Genomic DNA, 26,630 nt, shown 5'->3' on the forward strand with positions numbered 1-26,630 from the left:
TAAATCCTCTCAATCCATATTAAACTAAGAGATGAAATGTGCAACATTGGTCTATCTTAATATAAAAGGATATTGTAGTTATAATGAATAATTAGGAATGAGACTTACATGTAGGGTCGGGGGCAAATGATCAAAAGGAGTAATCTCATTTGAAATAGAGTAATTTTTAAATTAATATCCAAATAACAGTAATTCATAACAATTTTTACAACTTTTGAATATGAACTCATAAAAATTGATGATTTCGATTTTTTTAGTGAAGTCATAAAAACTCCAATGATTTTAGTTTTTTTAAATTTTTTTTATATGAAGTTTTAAAGTTTATAACACTTCAAAGTCGTTCTAATTTTTTTAATTTTTAAATTAAAATTAGTATTAAAACTAGTTTTTTTTAAATTATAACTAATTTAATTTTTTTTATAGTTTTATTAAATAAAACAATTATAAATTAAAATTAATTTAGAGTCCTTCAAAACTAATTTAATTTTTTTAAAAAAAAATTAGTATGACTTTAAAGTTGTTAAATATTTTACAATTTCTATTTTTTTTAAAAAAGTTAAAGTCATCAATTTTTTACGATTTTATATCCATAAGTTATAAAAATCCCTATGATTTACTCCTATTTAGGTATTAATTTAAAAATTATCTCCTTTTGATCAAACACCCCTTGGACCGCTTCCAACAACTTTCGATAAGCATGGAGTTAATTTTAAGAAAAAATAGCTAATGTATTGATAGTATAAATAATTTTATATTATCATTTAATTATAACTCAATATATTTGATAAATTTATTAATTTTATAATAATTATTTTAAAATTAACGTTAATTTATAATTAAACGATAATGTAATTTTACATTTCAATGAATGCATATAATTAAACCCTTATTTTAAACACTCTGATGTATGCTTAATTTTTCATTGAAATATGAACCATTAAAAAAGCATTTTCATAAATATGAGAGGGGACTGAGGGGTCTAATCGAATTTAAAAATCCTTCTAAAAGCTATTGTCGATCAGTAATACTTTCTGATTTGGTCAAGGTGACATATTACACGGATAATTGAGCCATTCAGTCTGAAATATTTTTCATGTTTTCTATCTTATAAGTAATGTGTATTACGACACTCTGAAAGATAACTAAACATACCTTTTTTATATATAGATTTTAAAAGATTAAATGAAATTTCAAATATTTTTATTTCATTATTTAAAGTTCTAATATTATTAATAATTAGTTACCAATAGTGTTAAAAGTTACATAATAAAAAAGGCTTTCTTTAAAAATTGAAATTTATTCACATTAAAATAAATTAAAATATAAAACACATTATTTATCCCAAGTTAATAATAATAAACTTCACCAAAGGTATTTATAAAGAACAAAATTAAGAAAGTCAAATAAATAAAGCTTGTCGTAAAGTTAAAATTAAGTTTTGTCTATCTCAAGTTTTGAAAAAAAAAAAAACAGAAGTTATATAATCTCTTCAAAAGTAAATGCACATAAATTGATTTTATTTTCTTTTTTTTCTCTTAGATGGACGTACCCAACTGTTTATCATGTTCAATGTTCAATGTTCAATGTTGAATTTCTTATCCTCTCGTCTTTCAATTATGCTTTTCTTCCCCTTCTTCCAAACCCATTTATTTTTATTTTTTTCTGGTAAGAATTCAATCTCAGGCTTTTCAACCGAAGGAGAATAAAAGGGTCACTGCCACTGGTCTTCATATATGTAAACATATAGTTGTTATAGCTAGCTAGATACACGTACCCCTACATAGCGCTTTGCTGTTGTGAGTGTGTTCCATTCAGTACAAGGCAATTTCTGCAATTAGATAAAATCTTTGCCCTGTGGACAGCTATACCATCTTGTCCTTTCTCTGCCATAATTTTGTTGCCTACGAACTTTAATAACAATATACACTATTAAATCAGCAACTTTGTTTTCTTCTTTATTATTATTAATTATTCTCTTTATCTGCAAATTCTAATGCATGGGTCTTTGAAAAGTTGATCGAATCCTAGTATCAGATTTTAACATTGCTGCATGCTGTTATAATGGCTGCCAAAAGCTCTTCTGTGTTCCAAGTTATTACTGCCTTTAGGTTAGGATAGATTATATATATAAATTGGTCGCTTCTCCAATAACATAGGAAAAATGCACCTTCGTGAACATATAATAAATTAATTCAACTTTGTTTAGTATTCCCCTTAAAAATATAATTTAAAATTAACATAAAATGCTTTTATTTAAAATGTAATATTTATTAATCGTAATTTTAATGGAAAATGGTACATACGTATTTGTTAACTATTGCAGCCTTAAGATAATGGTTAATTAAAATTGAAAAAATTGAAAAAAGGGATTTTATAAAATAAAATAATTAATTAAATCATAAACAAATTAAACGAACCGAATTCATACATTACACTTTTAAATGCATTATGCCTAAAGTTTAAATTTTAATCAAATAAATCAAGTTTTGTATTTCCTACTTGTATAAATTAAGGCTCATTAATTCTTCTCCTTTATAGCTCTAGTAGACAAATTGCAATTAACAGACGTTTCAACAAATAAAAAGACATTGCAATGTAAAATGATAAAATACGATTATATATACGGAGCAATAACTATTTAATTAACATCAAATAAGTTAGGATTAAATCCATTTTTGGTCCGGTATTAGTTTCATGATTATGTAATTTTGTTTTTTCAAAATTATTATTATTGCACATTTGATTATGTTTCAAATGGAGATGCTTATATGAATTGTTTGATCAATGTTGCTTAATTTTTTTAAATATTAGAGTGGATGACATGAGTTACTTATATAAATAACCGTTACTTAAAATATTTATATCATAAATAACATATTTCTCAAGTATGGTAGAACACAGAAAATTAAGTTGATTATTCATTTTAATAACTTTAACATGAGAACAAATTTTTGTATAAAATATTTAAATTTATGATAAATTATATAAGATCCACAAAATTAAGATAAATAACTTATTTATATATTCAACTATGCATTGTAGTTATTCTTAGTGTGCCTTCAATTTTTTAACAGAAATATCTAAGGTAACCCTAATATATTGACATGACAAATGTCACAATCTAATATGTATGATAACATGACACTTACAATGTGCTAACAATATCATAATTGTGCTATTTTGATCTTTAGTGTTACATTATAAGCATAGTGTCATTGCCACATCAACATATGTATTGAATTGTTAAGTCATTTTATATGTTAAACATATCAATGTCACATCGTTATTAATGTATTATGTCAACAATTTTCATAAATAAATTGATAATACATTAACAATGAACTAAGAAAATTGTTAAATATTAAAAGTTTGAAAGATCAACTGTACAATAATTTAACAAAGAATTAAAAGTGAATTTAAGTCAATCAGTTGCTAAGAAAATGCATACAATATATATAGTACACCATCTAAGAACCCATTCTTATCCCCTGACTCCAATTTCATTTCATAGGACGTATATATTCATTCAAATTTGTTCCAAGTCTATATTTCGAGTCTACACCTTGTAGGTAGCTAGGCTGTTACTCATCCGTATTTATTTGATTTCTATAAAAGTAGAACATCTCCTATATATAGTACACCATATGAGAACCCATTCTTATCCCAAGACTCCAATTTCATTTCTTAGGTCTATATACATTTTGCCTAAAAAAAATAATGATACATAAATATCTCATTATTTAAAATATCTTTCAAATACCTCTTGTTTCTTTTTATCGATTTTTTACTATCACATTATAAATTTTATCATATCAATATTTTTCTCTCATATAACTTTTTATGCAATGATTTTTTTTTTAAAAAAAGTTCTATATACTATATACATTCAGATTTGTTCTGACGCTATATTTTGAGTCTACACCTTGTAGAGAGGTTGTGACTCACCCATCATGGAGATTCTCTTTCTACTTATTAATTATTATCACTCTTCCAGATCCTAGTTCACATACTAATTTGAATGATAAAAGTATGTTTGAATTTCAGGTGAAAAAAATTCAAAATTATGTTTCAGAATAAAATCAATTTGAGATTATATTTGATTATCCTACAAAAGTATGTTTCACAGTAAAATTTGACCTATAAACTTAATTTTAAAGAAACAAGACTTGAGATGCTTTTATAATACCTTTGGAAACTTCAATACAAACATGCACCAATAATACCTTTGGAGAAACATGGCTAGTTCATCTGACCAGCACCTTCATTCTTTTCATTATAGGAAACAATCTGATCTGGTGGGTCTTTTGATCCGCAAAGGTTTGGGCTAGCTGCATCAATATCCATCACAGAATAAATAATAAAATATTTAACTTCCACGTTGTTTTGGAGAGTTGAAAAACATGCGATACAGACGAAATAAATTTACTGTGCACAGTTATTTTTTTTCATATGACAAAGATTTATTTTTTTGAAGTATAAGGGTACTTCTGCCATATATAAAGAATAATGTGATCCGAATAACATAAAAAAACATTAATAGTAAAATGTAAGAAAAGACATGAATGAATAAGCAAGATATATACAGTGTTGTGGCTTGTGAGGTGTCGTTTGTCCGAACTTGAGAGCTTCTTCTTCACAAGGCTGCAAAATCCACCACAGCAAACAATGAAAAGCCTCAAAATAGCAGAGAGAGAGAGAAACACTTGAGCTTATCAGGTCTTTTCTCAGAGAGACATTTCAGCAGTATTTTTATTTTATTTTTATTTTCAACTGTTTGTGTTTCTATTTGTGAATTTGCGGATAGTATTTGGAGTGGAAGAGATTGTTACGTTATTTGTGTTTTTCATATCTGTGATTTGGTTGCGACTGATGCAGTCAGCCCCCACAGGAACAAGGTTTCAAGTCATGGGGCACTGGGAAGAAGAACAGTCACAACTCAACCATTTGAAGATAAGAGGGTTAAAAGAAATATTGAAAAGGACATCACTCCAAATTTGAAAACCACGAGTCTATAGGGAGTGTCAGGTGAGTGTGAGGTTACAAGAGATCCAGTACAAATAATAGTACACCCCGGCATCATGGAATAGATAATACTAATTATATCTAGTATCTAGTATGATACAAATATATAAAAAAAAAGTATATAAAAAAGCTAGTTTAGTATAATAATAATCAAATAATAATAATAATATCTAGTTGGTGCCACAACTATATATTTTTATAATATGAGAATGACTAATATTATATTCTCTAACATACTCCTCTTAATACAATTTATCTTTGGTTAGAATTTATGAAAAATTATAAAATTAAGAGTGAGAGTCATTATATAACAAGTAAGACCTAAAAAATTATAATTTTTTTTTTATAAATTTTAGTCAATTATAAAAATGATACTCAAAAGAATGTGTTAAAAAGTATGTTATCAACATTTTTTTAATATTATATACATATTTCTAACACAAATGATTGATGCAATCATATAAGGTTTCGTTGTGTTTATATAAGTGAAAACGATCTAGTTAATATGAGAATCACTGTTTGATTCCCACTATTGCAAAATTTTATCAAACAAACAAAATTAGGGAACACTCGTGATTTGCGACCTAAGACAAAAGAGACATCAAAGTTCAAAAAACACTACTTACATATCAAGTTAAGTTATGGATTACAAGATCTTCGTATTTACAATGAAAATTCATATTGCATATGAAAAGTAGATTATGCATTTCAGTTATATTTGTGAAATTTTTTATCAATTGCCTCAAATTTGCAGATCAAATATAGGTTAAGATGAAGAACATATTTTAATAGGGAGTAACCCTTGGATGTGTGGTTTGGGGTCTTTTGCTCCTTGAATGTATCCTGATTACGGTACTACGTACTTGTACCTTATATTAATATATATTATTATTGCTGTGTTTTCCCGAAGAACATAAGGGGAAGTGTGCATTTAGAAGGGTATTTTAGGTACATAGAAAGAAAAGAAGTGTATTAGTAAAGAAGGGGAGTGGAAATAGCAATTATCTCATGATGTTATGGTGGGTTTATTCTGAGGCCCATGAAGTATAGCCCGGCAACATGGTTCTCCTCTTTTATAATATTATTATGTGCATAACCTCGTACCTCTACATATTCTACCGCGTTGTTGCTGAAAAGTGAAAACCGTTGTCTTTGAATTCGAGAAACAGTTGCACTGTAGCATGGCCATTGCATGTGGGAGAATGGTGAAGAAAGCAAAAGGATAAAAAGAAATGGAAGGATAACATCAGCACTCAAACCATCGAAAAGATTTCTAAATATTTTGTGTTTCTAATGTTCCTGCTTTGTTTTTTGATATAGAAAAATACTGTATAGCCTGAAATTTTTCAACAGAATGGCTTTGAAATTTTTCCTTCTTATTGATCCTTTCGGGACAGATCCCCAAACTTAATATACGGGGGCGAAATATTTTTAGTAATAAGTATTAAATAAACATTGAATTATAATAATTAAATATATCATATTGCTATCTAAGTTATAGATGACATTTTTTTATCATCAAATTTATCTATAGTAAAATATGCATCAAATTCAATTAATTATATATATATATATATATATATATATAATTTAAAGAGTATTCTAATTAAATACTACTCTTTAGTTTCAAATATAAATAAAAAAATTCATTATATCTTGGTCCCAAATATAAATAAATCTTAATTATTTTTAAAATATCTTTCATTTAATAAGAGATTTATGTTTGACATCAAATTCTAATGAATATTAATTTTAAAAAAATATATTTTTTAGTTGACATTCATACAATTTAATAAACATAACTAGTTTTCTTAATATGAGTGAAATTATTATTTTTTGCTTATATATATGTGATCGAAGAAAATATGTATTTTATAGTAATTCTTATAAGCATTAATTATCTCTTCATAGTTCATATTATGATTCATAATTAAATGACTTTTTTTTGTATTTTTAATATATTGTGATAACATATTGTAGTTTAATTATAGAATAATTATAGAATTTAATGTTATGATACTAATGAATAAAATAATTTTATATTATTATTCAATTATAAATTATCATTTGAATTATTTTAAAAGTTAATAAATTTATAAGTTGTGATTCAATGACTAATAAAAAATATATATTTTGCTTCCCCCCTCCATCCGTCTTGCTTGCCTGGGCTACTTTAATGGTGTGATACTGTGATTGAACATATCTACTTTGACATGCATGGCTTATGGCTAGATCTTGAGGTGAAGATAAGGATTGAAAAACACAGGGAAAAAGTGCTCCGTTGTGATAACCTGTTATTAAAAAAAAAAAAAAACAGTTTGTTAAGTCAGTGCCTCCTACTGTCAAGAAGAGATCTAGAATTTTTATATTTATATTAGCAGAAAAATTAAACCCATCATTTTTTTTTAACCATCCAACCATACAACCTTTATATCTCCAGAAACTAAACTATAGGTGGTCTCTAACTCTTAAGGTCGGTTATAAGTTGTACATTACTGCAGAAAGGATGAATTAGTACGTAGTACGAGAGTTGCAAATGTTTGAACAGTATGCTCAGCTGCAATCATATATGGACTACATGGGTTAGTTACTTATTTTTCTCTTTTCATTCCAAATTAAACATTATTTTGAATTTGGTTTGTTAACATTTCTTGTCTCAGCGATCTTTGTAAGGATGGTTCTGCCATGTTCGATCTATGGGGGTGATAAAGGTATAGCACTATTGTGTGCTTATAGGTTAATTTAAAGTATTGGTTTATTGTTAATTTGTTGTAATTATATGAAATGTTGAATACAGCATTCTTTAACCCACTAAAGTTGACCTAATAGTAAGAGATTAAATAATATGCATGAACTCATAAGTTTTAACTCAAATATCATTATTGTAAAAAAAAAATAGCATTCTTTGATACTCGTTCTTTTGTTTTCAAAAAGAATTTAATTCTAATCATGATTACATGTTAATAATCGTTATAACTTATAAAGTATCTGTCAAATTCTTAGAGTCATGCTTTGTGATCCTTATTAGCATCAATAGTTCTATTGTTAATTTTAATTAAACTTCTTAGGTGCATAAAATATTTTTTTACTTATATGGGAAACACATTGCTATTTTTGGAAAGAAAAATGTGTAAATGGTTAATTTTTTAGTGATTTCTTACATAAACTCCTTTCGAACACTGCATTGTTATCTACACATGATATTTTTGTATCTAATACAAGTGTACAGTTGATAAAGTTATTGGGTCATGCTGTCACAATTTCAATTATCGGCTGTCTGAACTTTGAGATAAAGAAATTCTTTAATAGTTTCCAGCAAACGTGTTTAAATAAAGATTTCAAAATACTTTTTCTAGAAATTTTATCCTACGATCAAATTAGTCTCTCTCTCATATTTAAACTCACTAATAATAGACTATTATTTCTTCCTTCTTTTTTATGAAATTTCACAAGGTAAATTAATGACTCAAGTTCATGATTCTATAAGTAACGAGTTGTATTGTTTTCATATCCCCTTGCAACTATTTGCTTTTTTGATCGAGCCTTTAACTTTGAACAAGTTAGAAAAAACAATCAGCACACTGCATAAAAAATTGACTTGTCTTAAGTTAAAAATATCTAAAGTAAAAAAGAAAAGCTATATCTACTCTTAATATAAAATGAGTAAAATTCAAAAGCTATTTAAATTCGAAACTTTTCAATTCAAATGAACAAATCTATTGCGTAAAAAAGAGGGAATGACAAATTACAGAAAAGAACGACCGTCAAATATTAAGGCTTTCATGAGAGTCTTCAGGTCTAAGAGCTGACTAAGAAATACCAAAAGTAGTCATTTTGAACTTGTGAAATTAATAGCAAAGATTAAGCAGGCTTCCTAATATAAAAATCAACAAAAATACAAGTTCTTTGATTGGTAATAAATAACAAACACAAGATAAAATTAAATATGTAAAACAATGGTCCCCTATCTTACTTTTCTACAGCGTTTGTTCTGATAATTAATCCAAGGAGACCAAAACGTGAAAGAACCACTTCAGCTCTCATATAAATGTGTGTATATATATATATATATATATACATATAGCTTAATCATGTTATGTATGTTTTCTGCACTACAAACAACAAAACTATCCTAAGCAAAATTAAGCAATTCTTTCTATAAACTCTGAATATATCTTTGAGGCATTAATTCTTAATGGAGGCCAATGCTCCTGAATTGCCTATGGAAGTGGCACATGAGTTCCCCGTGTAGAGGATAGCTTCTGTGTGACTTGCCCATCAGAAATAACTGTGAAGAAGAAATACCGCGGATTCTTCTTAAACCAACGATACGAGGTGTTAGATGTTACGGTGATCTCTTGCTTCGAGTTGATGGCTCAAGCCTTGACGTGTGTTAAAAAGTATATAAACTTTTCTCTTTAATTTATTATGCATAATATGATACTTGTATGAAATACAATACGTATCATCTAATACTACGATACCATTATTCTAAAAATATATAGGAAATGATCATACATGTATCAAAATTCTGCTAATCTAAATGAAGAATAGACTTCTTGAGAAATGTCATTCCTCTATACTTCTTAGATATTACTAAATTCAAAATAAAAATATGTTACTATTATGGTAAATTGCTTTCTATTTTCTATCGAAATATTAATTGATTTTGTCAATAATTACTCTCTATCAAAGAATTTAACTAATTATTTTTAATGAATTTTTTTATATTCAATTATGTTTTTTCATCAATAATGCTTGGATATATTCAAAAACCTTATATCCTTAGTTAATAAGATTGAATTCAGTATTACAATTTGGACCAACGATTGATGAAATAGTATCAATTTCATTCTTTTCTTAAGATTATCCATAAAGTTGAGAATTATTAAAGACATGGATATTTCACATATTCAGTAAAGCATACAAAAATATTGATATCAGATATATATCGAGTACAGATACGTGAAGCAAATAAAATGTATAATGCTTCATAAGTTCTCTTCAAGTAAACATGTTACATGCCTATTGCCTAGTAATTAATTAATGTATAGCTAAGACTCTTCATGTCATTATTATCAATGCTTAATGGTTTAAATTTCCAAGTAATATAAGATACACAATTAAAACACTAGACTAAGAAATTGACGGTGCATGAACATGTGATGATACATTGAAGATAAAGCTGATAACACTGCCGCATGGGTGGATGGTTCATAGAGGCAAAAGCTCGGAGGAGAAGGATTTGATTTTTGGGGTTCAACGATCCCACCCTGTTGACATGAAACCACGGCTTGATGTGTTCATGGCCACCAATATCAATGAAGATATCAGCAGCTTTCAACTTGTTGGGAGCCACATTGACAAGTCCTGCAAAGTTTACATAGGAGACACCATGATTGCAGAGGTATATATGTGGTTATGGTTATAGAATTATAAATTAAGCAGATTTTAATCTTGAGCTTAATTTGCGTAACATTTTTAAGGTAGATGTCAACAAGTGGCTTAAGGTTAATTTTGCTTAAGAATACTACATACACCTTTGCATTTGGCTGCAAATCAATAAAATTTATATGATGAGCATGTCATTAGCATCATGTCAATGCAAGTAGTATATTAGGAGTATCTTTTTTGTTCTGGCCATTATAATCCCAAAAATGTGAAAGTAAAAATTACCCAAATTAAATTCCTTTTTCAATAAGTATTTATAGAAATATTAGTCAATCAATTTATGTACCTCATTTTTCAAAAAAAAATAATATCATTTAACTTTTTAATTAGTTGATATGAATAAAATAATTTTATGTTTTAGAAAATTAATTTATTTTATTTTCTTCTCTTATAAATACATGCATATTAAAAATTTTATTTAAATTGACTCTAATTAAATACATGACGAAACCTAGATCATAAAGGGGAAAGACCCTATTTTCCCTTAAAAAAGGCTTTTTACACTACAAACTAACGAAATTAAATTACAACATACTTGCAGGTAATTGATGTATATCCAAGAAGCAACTTCAGCAATTGGAAAGAAGGCTTGAAGGTCAAAATCAATGCAGGGGTGGATTATGATTTCATTGTTGCGTTGCTTGTAATACTCACAGTAAATGATTACATATGATATTGATCTCCCCCGGACAGGCTTATACTACTAAAAACGCCAATAAAGAACTAGAATATAATAGAATTAATAAAATAACTAATTGTATTGTACAAACGTATTATGATGAAATGTAATGAAATTCTCAATCCTTTTCATTCTTTGAAATTGAGGGGAAAAAGAAGGTAAATAATGGAATAGGTTCTAGTAGTTTTCAATATATTCCATTTTCATTTTATCAATCCGAACAATAAAACAACCTTAAGTCAAACTTATTACAAATTATATTTCACCCTCTTCCGCGTATCCAAACATAAAGGCCTCGGCCTTGGTTTTTGACTGCCCACGGAAATAATCTAGGTATATACTAGGAAAATAATAAATTTAAAAATTGTGATAAATGTTTTAAACAACCCCAAGTCAAACAATATAAAATTCAATTCTTTAATTTTTTTTATACGATTTATTCCCTTGTTTTGACTTCTAATCTTACAAGCATTGCAAAATCAAAGCATCGCTAGTAAAGATGAGTCTGGCCTTGCAACCGCTCTAATGTCTAATCAAAGTTAATTAAAACGTTTATATTTTCACGAAATTTGCAAACGTCTTTGGTTCTTAATTATTTAGTACCGATATTTGATATGCCTCATATATACTTCTATTTGACATTATTTTCTTACAATAATAGAGCTTCAAAGTTAGAACTTATATGACTTTTTACATATTACCTAGTCCTCTACCACTAGATCGATCTTAACGAATTTGTTTTAATTTTTGTAAAATATTTTAGAAATATGTATAAAAACAAAAATTAAGTAAAATAAAAAGTACACATATACTATATTCAGAATTTGATATACAAATATTTAAATTCAATTGAATAACTAGCAATCATACATGTGTCTTTCTAATAATACATTTTTTCTCTTAAATATTTTTCTGTTTCAATTTTAGTCTTCTATATCTTTTAATTAATCAAGCAATAAATGATAAATCACAAACACTAATTTATCAGAACACTATTTTCAATTAAAGATTGAAAAAATATATATTTTTTGTTATGCACCCTATCTTTTTAAACACGTACGGATAGAGGACACCATTAATATACACTAACAGCTCGCCACATATAGATAAGGTAACTAGGGACAGAGTCCGTGGCCTAACAAGAACCGATCACATGTAGTCAAGTTGCTTATGTTAGACCAATTTGGATTGTGATCATAAGAAAATGACAGGAAATAATAAATTGTTAAAAGAAATGGACCAAATGATAAGACATACAATAAATGAATACATGTACTGTTGACACAGTATGTATGGCTACAAGATCTGTTCTCAATAATGGGTACCAGCTACCCAAATGTTAACACACGGTGTATTTGCACTTGGGTTTCTTGCATAATAATGGTGGCCAAATTTTGTCACCTTTCAACATTAAATTTGGATCTCATATTATATGCATGCACTTTCAACCCCAAATTTGGATCTCACATCCTTGGTTACATTTTACATAGCTGGTCTGTTCTAGATATACGAATTTTACAACAAACAACAATGGCATCCGAAAGTATAAACCCAAGTCACCAAGTGCCTCAACTATCAAATGCGTCTAGAATTCTCTCTTTTTCTCTCTACGTCTCCCTCTCCCCTAATAAAAAATTCTAAATATAGGGAAAAATTGAAAAGGGAAAAGAAAATACAAATTTACGAGGTGCTACTGGAAGGCTTTGTATATGTTGGTGGAGATAGCAATCACACTTGTTATCGCAGCTAGTATAACCATAACCAGTGCAATAATTTTGTCCCTTCTTGTTGATATACCGTAAGAATCCCTGTCATTTTTTGATAAAAGAAAAAAATAAATTATACAGATAAGAAATGTGAATCACCAAAATTGATATTTTTAATAAATTTCAGTCGGTCGAGACGGAATACTGTGAAATAGTGTAAAATAGAGTGTCGCTAGTATTTTTTCAGATTTATTTGACAATTGTCATTGTTCAAATGAACAGAAAAGGACTAAGATTACGAGAGAGAGAGAGAGAGAGAGAGAGAGAGATTACCTTAGAACAATAGCACCAGGGAAGACAAAGGCAAGGCACACTGCAGATGTTGATCCCATGAACTGAAAGATGTACCAAATATCTGGGACTAAAATAGCAGCAATGTAGCTTAAGGCTAGCAGCACTAGAGTGAGACTCACAAATCTCTTGCTGTCTGTGGCTAGAGGAGACTTCTTAGGGAAGAAGAATTCGTCTACGTTGGTTCTCAAGGAGAAGTTGAGGAGAGGGAAAGTCAACATAACATGAAAAGCATAGCTTAAACGGACTAAAACATTGAGCAATGAACCAAGTGCAGAACCAGCATTCTGGTCAAAATTGACGAGAATATCAGACTGTGTTGAATCCCCAAACAAGAGGTACCCAGATAGGCCTATTGAAAAGTAAATGACACAACAAAGCAGCAATGCTATTCGAACCGCTGTTGCCATTTCTGATGGCTTGGCAAGCTCAAACCCAATTGGATGCACTGCAAGTTTAAATTAAAACAATTGTCAGCAATCAAATCTTTAGGTGCTTTAAAGTTTAAAGGAGGTGTAATGTAACAAAGTGGAAGGTAAGTAATTAGGTACGTACCATTAAAATGAAATGTGTAGGCTGTGACTACGACCGGCACTGCAGTAAACAGATCAAAAAAAGAGGTATGTTGGTCCAAACAAGGAATCAGTCTAGGGGACTGTGTTCTTCCTTCAACAATAGCAACTATTGCTAACACGGTACATATTGTAACAAATGCCACAGCAAGAAGAGTTGATATTGCAGAACTGAACTTCAACGACTCTGTATGCAGCAAGCAATAGCATAGCATGGCACAACAAAATAAAATGTTAGTCCTGGCTACGCGCATCTCATATATCAATAACCAAAAAGACGAAATTCACATTCTATTCTCCAATCAGAAATGAAGTTTCATCTAATAACCTATCTTGATCTTTAATGCAAACTTTTATTCTGCAGATGATCCAAGTGAAACTTCAATACTGATTATAGAACAACACTAGAAACACTTAAGTAACTGCATCTAACCAAAATGGTAAGGCAAATAACTAAATATTAAGGATTTAATTTTGATCAAAAGGTAAAAAAAATTGCGGATGTCATCATAATAAAAAATTGGCTATCATAAGTCATAGCCACCACCTAAACATCAATCACCCTGGGTCCTGGGATAGGATCAAATTAGAAGTCAAAACGCAAATAAAGATGTAGTGGGCACTGACCTACGCGACGGTACAAGACCAATGGAAGCAAAATTAAGAACAAGACAACCAACAGAGCAAATTCCCGAGAACTCCACCAGTGAATCCCAAACCACTGTTGCAAAACACCCAAATGTACTTCCCCTTCACGTTGATTCCCAGAAAACACATCCGCTGTTCATTGCATCAAATAACACACACGAGCACATGACACAACACATTAAATAATCAGCATAAGCTCATAATTAGTCCAAGTAACCAAAATTAAGTTCATAATGAATTTAAGTAACTAATATTTGCTTACCAATAATAATTAGGTACATAATTAAACACCCGAGATTGGTGATTACAACAGCGACTTGAGCTGCCACTGCTCCCAAGGGTCCAAAGGCTTCTCTCATGACGCCGGCATACGTCGTCGTTTCGCCGGCACGTGTGAACCTCATGAGGAACTCCACGGATAGCTCTGCAAGAAAAGCAATCACGAGAATCAGAACCAACGCCGGAATCACTCCGAGGACCTTGAGAGTCGCCGGAAGAGACATTATTCCGGCGCCGATTATGCTGGTGGCGACATTGAACACGGCGCCGGACACGGTGGCCGGCGGAACATCCTTGGACTTGGATCCCGGGAGGAGAGGGGCGTGTGCTCCGGGCACCGGCGACATCCCGGCGGTGAGTGAGTAAGAAAAACGAAACTAAAGTTATTGTTGTATTGTACAGATTGCAAGATTAACGTACGAAAGGTTGGATTTATGTAATTGGAGTGAAGAACTTTACAATGATTAAGGTTATTGGATTTACCATAGTGCCATTGGTGAATGGACTGAGTGGAGGTGTATTGGGGAGAAGAGTGAAGGGTAAGATTGTAAATTGAAGTGGGACTTGTGACAGGTTGGAGTGGCATCGCGAGGATTCGTCGTGGTTGTATAGAGAATGAATGAGAAGCGTGAAGAATGTGGACACCAAAAACCAAAATGAACTTGGACGGGGAAGTGGATTATGGTGAATCTCATGCAGCTTTTCTCTAATTGGTCATCACTCTTGCCTTCAAATACTAAAAATAGACTGATAATAATTTTATTTTCTTTTTTCTTCTTCAAAACATGATAATAATACTTTTTTCTTATTTATATACTTTTTTAACTCATTCATACTCATTAAAAAAAATTAATTTAGTTAATCATATTAAATTTATTAATAATGTGTATTACTCTTTCAAAAGTATATGTCCTTACTTATTTTTTAAAAAACTAACTATCTCTTTTTACTTAATTACTTCTCATCTAATTAATTAATATTTGAAGGAGAATATATAATTAAGGATAGGTTAGGAAAATATAATTAATATTTCTAAAAATTGGAAAATGATGACAAATAAGTTTTTGAAAAAAAATCTTATAAATAAGAAGCCACCAAAGGAATAATATCTTAAGAATTACTATAAGGGCTAAGGCTAACCAATGCCCTAACTAGTTAAAAAATTAAAAGAAATAAGGTTTTATTCAAAATCATGTGGAAGCATATTTTAAAAATTACACGAGAGTGCATCTTTTTGCCTTCCAACAAAATCTTTTCTTCCACTTATATTTTTACCCTTATTTACTCATTTATTCAAACATGTCATTCTCTTTTCATAAAACATTATTTTAGAAAATAATTAATAATATATAGAAAGAAGAATACGATCGATATTGAAATTAAGATGGTTTGAGACTGATTTAAGTGCTAAGGATCTATAATCTTAAAAGCAGGCCCGTGTTTGAACCGAAATAACTACAGTTTCAAAATACAGGGTGTACGTGCACTACTCAATCTCACCTTTAAATTTTATATATTAAATCACTTTTTAAAAGATAAACTTATCATTTAATAAATTAAATCAAAGGTCCATATTAATGCAATTATTCTCACAACTGTAGAAGATCTTAATCCGTATGAATCTTTATAAAATCATCATATTGCTAATTCTTTGATTAGGCTTCCCTAAAACTTGAAAAGACTGGGTATTATATTTATAACATCATGGTTGCTTAAAAATATATATATATATATATATATATATATATAACATCATGGTTAATAACTGATCAATCCCTGAACCATTCAAGTTGGTCCATATAGCAATTAATTCCGCTTGTCCCTACAGCCAAAACAACCACCACGTACTATTGCCATCACTTGATTTTTTGTCTTTGATATGCCATGCATGTCCCCGTGCTCAAAAGAGGATGTGATTGTGGTATGAAACACAACACTTATATATAAATTAAGTAAAAATAATGCTAACAACACAATCTTTTTAATATATTACTTATTATTATTATTAGTTAAAAATTATTAAAAACTACAAAATAATAAGTTAGACTCATTAATGAGACTGATCACAATTTTTTGTGATGTCCAGTGAATTTTAATTTGGAATAAAAAGGGAGCTAAAAAATGTTAAAGATCAATGTATTGTAAGTATTCTTTTTTTAAAAAAACAAATATATAGAGAGAAGAGAAATAGGTAGCAATACCTTAGAACGATTGCAGCAGGGAAGATGAATAAGAAACAAACAATGGTTATGGATCCCAAGAACTGAAAAAAATACCATATGTTTGGGATTGCCACGGCCAACAAGTATGTGACACAAATCTTGGGGTGTCGTCTGATGATCTTCCGGCAAGTACTTCTGTTGGCAGTCCGGCGGCAGCAGCGGTGCAACAACCTGGCATGGGTTATGTTGGACACGGATGCAAGCTTCATTTTTGGGTGCCGTTGAATCATCAAATGTTGTAATTGGAGACCAGGCACGGATACTTCTTTTCCTAATGATAGAATTTTAGAATTTCTTACACTCCAAATACCCATGCCTGCATTTAAAAATTTATTTATTAGGACATGCATAATCTCCATTGCACACGTGTAATATTCACTGCTACTATAGAATTGAGATGCCTTCCACTTGTTGATTCGTATCTTAATACACTCAATTCAAATCTATACTTAATATTTTTTAATAAGGAATGTTCGTTAAGTCCATATTTTTTTTATTCGTATCTTGATATGAATTCACACAAAAGATGTATATTTTTTTTCTAACATGATTATTTCATACTTAAGGTAAGAATTTGAATCTAAACCATTTAATAAAGGACATAAGTCACGGTCAAATTGATGAATTTACTTATTTTTATTTTTAAAAACATGTGAATTTAAGTTTTTTTTATCAAATCAATCATTTTTTGACGGCTTTTACCACCGCAAAGTCAAATTTCATTTCAGTAAAGCTCCCTTGTTAGAAACCATGGATATCCACCACTTGAGATAACAAAGGTCATTCTTTAATGGAGCTCAACTACATCAAAGGAAGCTCAAGACAGGATGATATTCAATGGTGGCTACGACGAGGCACATGGCTGAATATTTGAATAGATAAAATTGAAACCCTGCCTAAACCTGATGTACTAACTCCAATAAAAGCTAACAAGGCAGACTCGTGTTTGAATCAAAGTAGGATCGTCTATAGTTTCAAAATACAAGATGTGCAATTCTCAATCTCACCTTTAAATGTTATTAAATTAATTTCTATAAGATAAATTAATCAAATTAAGGACCAAATTGATGCAGCTGTTCACTAGGCTTCCCTAAAACTTGAAAAGACTGGGTGTTATATAGCATCATGGTTAATCATTGAGCAGCCCCTGAACCATTCAAGTTGGTCCATATAGCAATTCCGCTTGTTCCTACAGCCAAAACAATCACCACTATTGCCATCACTTGATCTTTTGTCTTTGATATGCCATGCATGTCCCTGTGCTCAAAAGAGAAGGGGATTGTGGTATATATGAATTATTAATTTATATAAATTAAGCATAATTGTATATTATAAAAAGCAGGGAAATTGGTAGTAGTATACCTTAGAACAATTGCGGCAGGGAAGATGAATGAGGTGCAAACAATGGTTGTGGATCCCAAGAACTGAAAAAAAAACCATATATTTGGGATGGCCACAGCCACAAAGTATGTGAGGGCTAGCAAAGTCAAAGTGAGTGACACAAATCTTGGGGTATCTGATGCAAGGGGAGGCTTATTTTTGTTTGAGAAAATTAGTTCATCTATGTTGGCCCTCAAGGAATAGTTCATGATTGGGAACACAAGTGCAAGATGGAGTGCATAACTTAACCGAACAATGGTATTGAGTAATCGACCAGCACTTGTATGGGAGTTTTGGTCAAAGTTTACCAACACATCGGGCATGATGGAGTCCCCAAATAAAAGGTACCCAAAGAAACCAATAGCAAAGTAAATAGCCACGCAGATTATCAACGAAATCCGTGCAGCCAAACCCATGTGTGCAACTTTTCCTAGCTCTGCTCTAATTGGATGAACTGCACCAAATCATTTGTAATTAAGTTAGTCATAGTAAAATAGAATCTTTGGCAGTAAAAAAACACTTTCATTTGCTAAAATCTCATCTTGAACCATTAATAAAGAGAGGGTTGAATGATTTAATAAGATTACTAAATATTTTGCTGAACAATAAAAAGTATTAAAAAGATGAGTGTTAACATTTTTTATTATAAATTATTGGATAATTATTCTTGATACTCTTGTAATTTCACATTCTCTTAGCTTATCTTTATAAACTTTTTTTGTCACTAAATTCCACTAAAATTTGGGTTAAAGTGAAAAATATATAATCACAATTAAAATTGTAAATAATACTAAATCTATAACTAAATTAAGTTAACAAAATTTAGCATTTTTAACTTTAACCCAAACTTCAAGTAATTTAGTTATTAAAAACTTATAGAGAAAGAGAGAGAAGTTGAGAATTAATAAAAAAAATTGAATAAAATATAATTTATCCATCATTTTTAATTGGGTAAAATGATAATTATATATTGGGATTAATAAGTTAATTAAAATATGTTAAATAATCGTTTCTTTGTTTTTTATTAGTCCTTGAAGATTATAGTACATATAGATAAAAGAAAAATAATTAATCTCTTCATTTATATTAAAATTTATTTATAATTTCCTCATACGTTCATTATTTTTTCCATTTATTACTTTAACACTTTATACACCATTATTTTTTTTATAAGAGTATAATTAACAAAAAAATAATTAATTAATGTTATCTTTGAGTATTTTTAATGAAAAAAATCATTTTGGATTCTTCAATTTTTTTTGTGGATTTCATGATGTGAAATAAGATGAAAGAATTTTTATCTTTTTTTTGGTTTAGTGTAAAACCCAAGTTGAGTTCTTAAATTTTACTTGCACTAAAAAAAAATAGAAAGAAAGACATTAAAAAACAATTTTTGAAAAAAATAAATTCTTAAAAGTTTTTCCCCTAAAATTTAGCCTCTAATATGAAAAACTCTTGACACAATGAGCTTAAAAACTCAACTAAAAAATCATGCTCTTAAAACTTTATAATAAAGCAAGAAGTTCTAAAATGTTAAAACTAACCATTGACATGGAATCCGAAACCCGTGACAAACACTGGGATAGTGGTGAAAAGGTCAAGGACGGTGGCTTGAGAGAAATCAGGCACTATTCTTAGTGTTTGAGTTTTTCCAGACAACAATGCACTAACCGCCATTGATGAACATATTACAACAAACACAAATGCTAGTAGGATTGCTATAGCAGAACTATACTTCAGTGAATCTGTACATATAAAACATTGAAAACAATATAAACTGTACTTAATTAGCCAATTGTTCTTAATTAAGATGAAGGGTTAATTTTAATTTGCCAAGAAAAATTGCTTGCGCATTTGGGTATAGTAGTAATACTGACCAACACGTCGTAACATAACAAGTGGAAGCATTATGAAGAGTGCAACAATAAGAAGAGCAAAAGCACGAGAGGTCCACCAGTTGATGCCAAACCATTCTTGTAGAATACCCAAGTGTGTGATTCCGTTCGACTCGTTTCCAGAGAGCACGTCTCCTTCCAAAACAAAGCCAATGAGCCCACTCAATTTTATATATATCATAGACAAGGAATAGTTAGAAACTATGTAGATACAGGACTTAGATTCGGTCCTCATCGTTGTTATCATGCACAAAAATGAGACTTACACATATTAATTGTTACTTCTAATCAATTTAGTTGATAAATGCAAATACATTTTCCCAAAAAAAATGAGAATATATTTAAAAGTTGATCATATAGAAAGTGTGTGATTACCAAAATAAATAAAAAAAAGTGTGATTAATATTTCTTATATTTTTTTCTCCAACATTACTAAAAAAATTAAATGTTTATTAATCCTAGTAAAAAAGTGTGATTAACATTTTTTTATTTCTCATCCTATAATATCATTTCACTTTTTGAAAGTCCAAAAATGAATCCTACCAAATAAGTAAAAAATTGAGTTGTTGCAAGTAAACTTAACTTAGCTTCTTACTCCTGATGAACATGAGATAAAACAGTAGAAAGAAGGAATTGAAGGTACCAAGGATAATGAAATAGATGATGAGGACCCCCAAATTGGATATGATGACGCAAATCTTAACGGCGAGGGATCCTATGGAGGCAAAGGACTCTGCCATCATGCCAGCGTAAGTAGAGGATTTACCGGAACTTGTGTACCTTAGCATAAACTCCACAGTCACATCTGTTATCAGTGCCACCAACACGATCACCACCAACCCCGGAACTATGCCTAAAACCTTCATGGTCGCCGGAATGGACATGATTCCGGCACCGATCATGGTGGTTGTTATGTTGAACACCGCTCCGGAGATTGATCCATTTTGCGGATTCGGATCTTCCGGTGGAAGCAGCCGGGCAATGATGTTGGAGCTGGACACAGATTCTTCAAGCTTCATTTTGGATGGAGACACATATACACCACCCACGTGGTTTTTTATCCTTTCTCAACTGCTAGTACCAGTACTTGTTTTTTGGTTTTTTGTTTTTTTATCAACCATTTCTTCTGAAAATAACTAATTCTTTTTTAAAATATAAGAGTAAGAATATGGGTTAATTTCATTTATATTTTTTAAGTGAATTTTATTTTTTAGATTATCTTTTATGTTGATTAATGGAAAGTTTAATGTTGTAAGAATATTTTTTTCTATTTTGAAAATTATTTAGTTATTAATTACCTCAAGAATGATCAAATATTGAAAATAAATAAAAAGGTAATTTAAAATGACTACTTAAATAAGATGAAATTAGTTAAGATTTAAGATTTATTAAAATGATTTTTCCATAAATATTTCTCCACGGTTTTCATAAATATTTGTAAGAAAATAAAATAAGTTTATCTGAAAATTAAAATTAATTTATGTATAAACTAAATTATAAAAAGTCTTTTTATAAACTTTTTTTTTTACTTGTGACTGGAGTGTTCACTCGGTGTGTATAAGACGGGCTATAATTACATGATAATATAAGAATTTAGAAGTTCTAATTTATTTGGTTAAATAAAATGTTATTGTTGTAACTTATAAACCTCAATTAATATTGTATTTATTATTTAACTCTTACGGATAAACCCCCTTCTGATCTGCACGGAAAAATATCTTTTTCTTTATTCAGGAATTCTTATAAAATCAAATAAATAATTTGAAGTAGTTAATAATTTCGTTTAGCCTTATTTTTTCTACTAGGAAGCACAAACACTTTTTTCCCTAAAATTATTTGGAATTTTATACTCGCCAAATGTCCATGTATAATTCTCTGTGTCTCAAGGAAAACATTGCAATTTGAAATCGTCTATGAGGTGTAATTGTCATCTTCCCCATCTGGAGCCTTTGAGAATGCCTTGTCTGTATCCTGGGAATTGGATTGACTTGCTGATTCATAATCTTAATCCACTCACTCAATTCAAATTTCTCACATATGCCCTTCAAAAATTAAAATTAATGAGAATACGTTTGTAATGAATGCAATGGATAATGGTTATGAACCGTAAGGAGGTAGGCTAGTTAAGGTGTTTACCGGTAGATTTGAGTCAATTTATTATTCAGTTTAATCAAAATTTTATAAGTTAAGTGGGTTGGGTATATGTAATTTTTTTCCATATTCAATTCAATCCAATTTGATCATAAATAATTGAAGTCGAGGTGGATTAATCGTTTGTAAATATTTAAAAATATTTTTTATTTTATAAAAATTAAAATTTTTAAGAATAGTAATTTTTTTTCTTAAAGCTTAGTAAGTATATAATAATTAAATCCATTTAAAAGAGGCTAAATTGTAATAATATTTTACTAATATAATTAATGATTTACATGCTAATACACCGGGACGGAAAAAGGGACTGGACCAGCCTACTAGCTTGCTACCAATTTGGTGGGATGAGGTGGATAAGTTTTCTATATTTGACACAATTTTAAATTATTAACAATAGTTAATTATAAGAGTTTATTTTTTATATAATTAATTATTATTATTAATGTAATTTTTTAATATTTTCAATCAATTAAAAAATGATTTAAATATGGTTTTCAATATAATAATTAATATAAAAGTTAAAAATATAATCATAAATGATAAGTTACTATTAATAACGATAAAACAGAATTATTTTACTATGAGAATATTTTATTCAATTATTCTCTTCGAAAAATATTTTATTCAATTGTTAACATGACCTTAATTTCAGGATTCGAATTTCTTAAGATATCAAATATGAGTATTGTGAGCGAAAAAAAAATTAATTGTAAAAAAATCTCAACTAAAGATGGTTAATTAAATTCATGAAAATTAAAAATACTTCATAGTTAGTACATATAATATAGTAATAAAAAAATAATTTCAATGTTTGAATGAATTCATCAGTAAATATTATAATTACAAAGACAATTTAATGTAATTAATTTTATTGATAATTTAATTTAGCACAATGCATTTTTTTAGAGCCTTTTGGTTGTGCACATAGATTTTCATTTTCGTTCCAATTTGGTGATTAATAGTTTCTATCTGTGTCTCAAGTATAAAAGAACAATTAACATAGATAGATTGCATGAAAGAGAGAGCATTAAATTGAATTGATCGATTATTTCATTCATTCCAATATGGGCGATCATTTGGCGAGGGCCGAGGATTTTGAGAACAAGGCTGAGAAGAAACTCAGCAGTTGGGGCTTGTTTGGCTCCAAATTCGAGGACGCTGCTGATCTCTTCGACAAATCCGCCAATTCCTATAAGCTCGCTAAATCATGTAACCTTAAGTTTTACGTCTTTTATTTAATCGTTGGTTAAGGTTGTCACACAAATTTGTTCACATTTTAGGGGACAAAGCAGGATCCACCTACATCAAATTAGCGAGTTGTCATTTGAAGGTAACTAACTAACTAACCATCAAACTTCTGGATTTTTATTTTATTTGTTCATTTTGCGTTCTTTCATTTGATTATCTCTACGCGCTGTGATGAATCGTTTTGTTGTAGTTGGAAAGCAAGCATGAAGCTGCACAAGCTTATGTTGACGCTGCGCGTTGCTATAAAAAAACTAATATAAATGGTATGTGTGTGGTTATTTTACATACATTAGGATTAGGATTTTTGAACAATTGAACATATTTTTCTGTGTGTATATGCTTGTTGTCAAAATCATATATGCCTTTGCACGTGATCAAATTGTATAATGCATGCCATCACTTAATCGAAGTTCGATGTTAAGGTTCTTTTTCTCTCTCTTTTCAATGCAGAGTCTGTATCTTGCTTAGACAATGCTGTAAATATTTTCTGTGAGATTGGAAGACTCTCTATGGCTGCTAGATATTTGAAGGTATATAGCTTATAATTTCTTTATTTTAGTGTGGCTAATGTATATTTGGTTATAAATGGTGTCCTTTTTCCTCTTGGCTATACTTTTTGAGGCATTCTTGCTGGAATTCTCGTGAATGTATCATGATTGGATTGAATTTTTCTTTTGTATGCACAGGAAATTGCTGAGTTGTACGAGTCTGAACAGAATATCTCGCAGGCCGTTGCTTACTATGAAAAATCAGCGGATTTTTTTGAAAATGAAGAAGTGAACACTTCAGCAAACCAGTGCAAGCAAAAAGTTGCTCAATTCTCTGCCCAGCTTGAACAGTAAGACTCTCTATTTTTCTGCTTGTTTTGATCTTGTTTCTTGATGTGAACTGTGAAGGCCTTGATAATAATGCATGAACATCTGCTCAAGTTTTCTTCTATTGTTTTGATCTTGTTACTACCTTTTTTGTTTATCAAAACGTTTTTTTTGGTTTAGTACGCTGACCTTCCTGTGTCACCCACTATTATGGTTTGGTATCTTTTCTCCCCCCTAACATCTGCGCAAGTTTAAGAATTTGCTATTGATGTGTATGCATGGTTTTAACAAATATTAGTCCATTCATTGCTGCATTTAATCTTATTCATATATTGATGTGTACGGTGGTTTCAATTTGAGCAGAAACTCTAGAATAATGTAAAGAAAACATTTTTTTATGAAAGAAACTTTATAATAGCCTTCTCTATATGTTAAATTGAAAATTAACTGTTTCAATTTTTTTTATAATTCTCCAGATATCAGAGATCAATTGAGATTTATGAAGATATTGCTCGCCAGTCTCTCAGCAATACTTTGCTGAAGTATGGAGTTAAAGGGCATCTTCTTAATGCTGGCATTTGCGAACTTTGTAAAGGGGATGTTATTGCTATTACCAATGCATTGGAGCGATATCAGGTCCAATATTTTTCAAGAATTTACATCTTGAGACCGGTAAAATCACTAGTTACTAAATTCTTTGGATATGTATTTGTTTATGCAGGACTTGGATCCAACATTTTCTGGAACACGTGAATATAGACTTCTGGCAGTATGTTTCTAGTTTTGGACATTTCAATAACTGTCTCCTCTGTTATAATGTTCTTATTAATGTTTGGTTTTATGATAAATTTTATTCTTGCATGTACTGATTCATTGCTCATTTATTTCTGAAGTACTGATGATTTTAAAAAAATGGGCAGGATATTGCTGCTGCAATTGATGAGGAAGATGTTGGAAAGTTTACTGAAGTTATCAAGGAATTTGATAGTTTGACTCCTTTGGTAAGCTTCAAATTGTTGTAAAATGAAACAGTTTTTAGTTGACGCAATGGAGTAAGACTTTATTGTTCTTGATATATAACAAGACTTTTTTCAATTTTATTTTTTTGCATACCATAAATAGCTTTGGTCGCGGTAATTAATCAACATTTCATGTTTGTATGAATGTTGTGTAGGATTCTTGGAAGACAACACTTCTTTTGAGGGTGAAAGATAAACTGAAAGCCAAAGAAATCGAGGAGGATGATCTTACTTGAATTGCACCATGGTCTTCTTTCGGTTGGATTTCATGTTTGATGATTTGTCTTCTTGTATTATACTTGTTTATCCAATTGTTCATCTTACTGCTAATATAACTGAAGTGATTGACATAAATTCTTGAAATGAATGTTGAGGTAGTTAGAGTATGATCGGATCCACACTTTTATTGGATTTGCATATCTCCATGAGTTGTCATAAAGAGATTTTTTTAATCAACTTATTTGGAAGTTTAAAACTCTCTAGTATTGATTGATTATAGAATGTCTCACAGTACTGTTTTGGTCATTTTATTTAGATACTTTCTGAATCATGACAAGTGAAATAGCTGTTGGATAATACTACCTCATCAAAACCAAGGAACATGGTTAAATTAGTTATTTTTAATTATTACTAACATAAATTCAAATTTTATTCCACAAATGTTCTTGAGATTAATTGGTTGGTGATTAGATATAATGACACTATTCATCATTTAAGAAATATTTTTCAAGGAACTAGAATAAATTAGTATTCTTAGTAACTCATTAAATGCATCATCTACTTTCATGGGAAATGAGTGATATTTTATGAGTTTAGATCTACTGGTTTTCTTAAGATAATCAATGCGGTTTATGTTCTCTTTTCTTAAGATATCTTGGAGTTGACTTAGAGGGAGTTTGGTTATTCAGTGGCTCTTGGTTTATAATTCATTTAGCCTTCTAGGAGACACAACGCAAGTTAATAAGGGTGTGCTGGAAAAATAAAGGGGTTTTCGAGGTAGATACAAATGGGTGAGTGGGTATGGGAGACAAGTCGTAGATATGATGATACATGGGGTGCAAGGAATGTAGTGGAATGAAATGAGTGTATTGGTTTTTTTTTTATGGGAAAATGAATGTATTGGTTGTATATGCACCATAGTTTTTTTATATCAATGCGTGGGGTATATAAAGACGCAGAATGCAAGAAAGGT

General features: G+C 29.8%; 4 protein-coding genes across 4 annotated transcripts; 2 read left to right on the forward strand and 2 right to left on the reverse strand.

Moving 5' to 3' along the window:
* Window positions 1-10,231: 10,231 nt before the first annotated feature.
* Window positions 10,232-11,146, forward strand: LOC114376870 (protein LURP1-like). Its single transcript, XM_028335182.1, has 2 exons — window positions 10,232-10,429; window positions 11,015-11,146. The coding sequence occupies exons 1-2, from the start codon at window positions 10,232-10,234 to the stop codon at window positions 11,144-11,146; spliced, it is 330 nt and encodes a 109-aa protein (XP_028190983.1).
* A 1,241-nt stretch (window positions 11,147-12,387) lies between these two features.
* LOC114399470 (amino acid transporter AVT6C-like) lies at window positions 12,388-15,524 on the reverse strand. Its single transcript, XM_028361675.1, has 5 exons — window positions 14,692-15,524; window positions 14,409-14,561; window positions 13,765-13,968; window positions 13,192-13,657; window positions 12,388-12,960 (listed from the first exon to the last, which is right to left on the reverse strand). The coding sequence occupies exons 1-5, from the start codon at window positions 15,053-15,055 to the stop codon at window positions 12,843-12,845; spliced, it is 1,305 nt and encodes a 434-aa protein (XP_028217476.1). The 5' UTR covers window positions 15,056-15,524; the 3' UTR covers window positions 12,388-12,842.
* Window positions 15,525-17,695: 2,171 nt separating this feature from the next.
* Window positions 17,696-21,256, reverse strand: LOC114399463 (amino acid transporter AVT6C-like). The gene is made up of 5 exons (XM_028361665.1): window positions 20,849-21,256; window positions 20,188-20,340; window positions 19,855-20,055; window positions 18,293-18,764; window positions 17,696-18,187 (listed from the first exon to the last, which is right to left on the reverse strand). Exons 1-5 carry the CDS (start codon window positions 21,222-21,224, stop codon window positions 18,064-18,066), a joined length of 1,326 nt encoding a protein of 441 aa, XP_028217466.1. The 5' UTR covers window positions 21,225-21,256; the 3' UTR covers window positions 17,696-18,063.
* Window positions 21,257-23,336: 2,080 nt separating this feature from the next.
* On the forward strand, window positions 23,337-25,824 carry LOC114372002 (alpha-soluble NSF attachment protein 2-like). The gene is made up of 9 exons (XM_028329368.1): window positions 23,337-23,565; window positions 23,637-23,686; window positions 23,795-23,867; window positions 24,055-24,134; window positions 24,291-24,442; window positions 24,896-25,055; window positions 25,141-25,188; window positions 25,340-25,420; window positions 25,594-25,824. The coding sequence occupies exons 1-9, from the start codon at window positions 23,421-23,423 to the stop codon at window positions 25,672-25,674; spliced, it is 870 nt and encodes a 289-aa protein (XP_028185169.1). The 5' UTR covers window positions 23,337-23,420; the 3' UTR covers window positions 25,675-25,824.
* The last annotated feature ends 806 nt before the right edge of the window (window positions 25,825-26,630 follow it).

This window comes from Glycine soja, chromosome 2 (genome assembly GCF_004193775.1).
Source record: "Glycine soja cultivar W05 chromosome 2, ASM419377v2, whole genome shotgun sequence".
NCBI lineage: Eukaryota > Viridiplantae > Streptophyta > Magnoliopsida > Fabales > Fabaceae > Glycine > Glycine soja.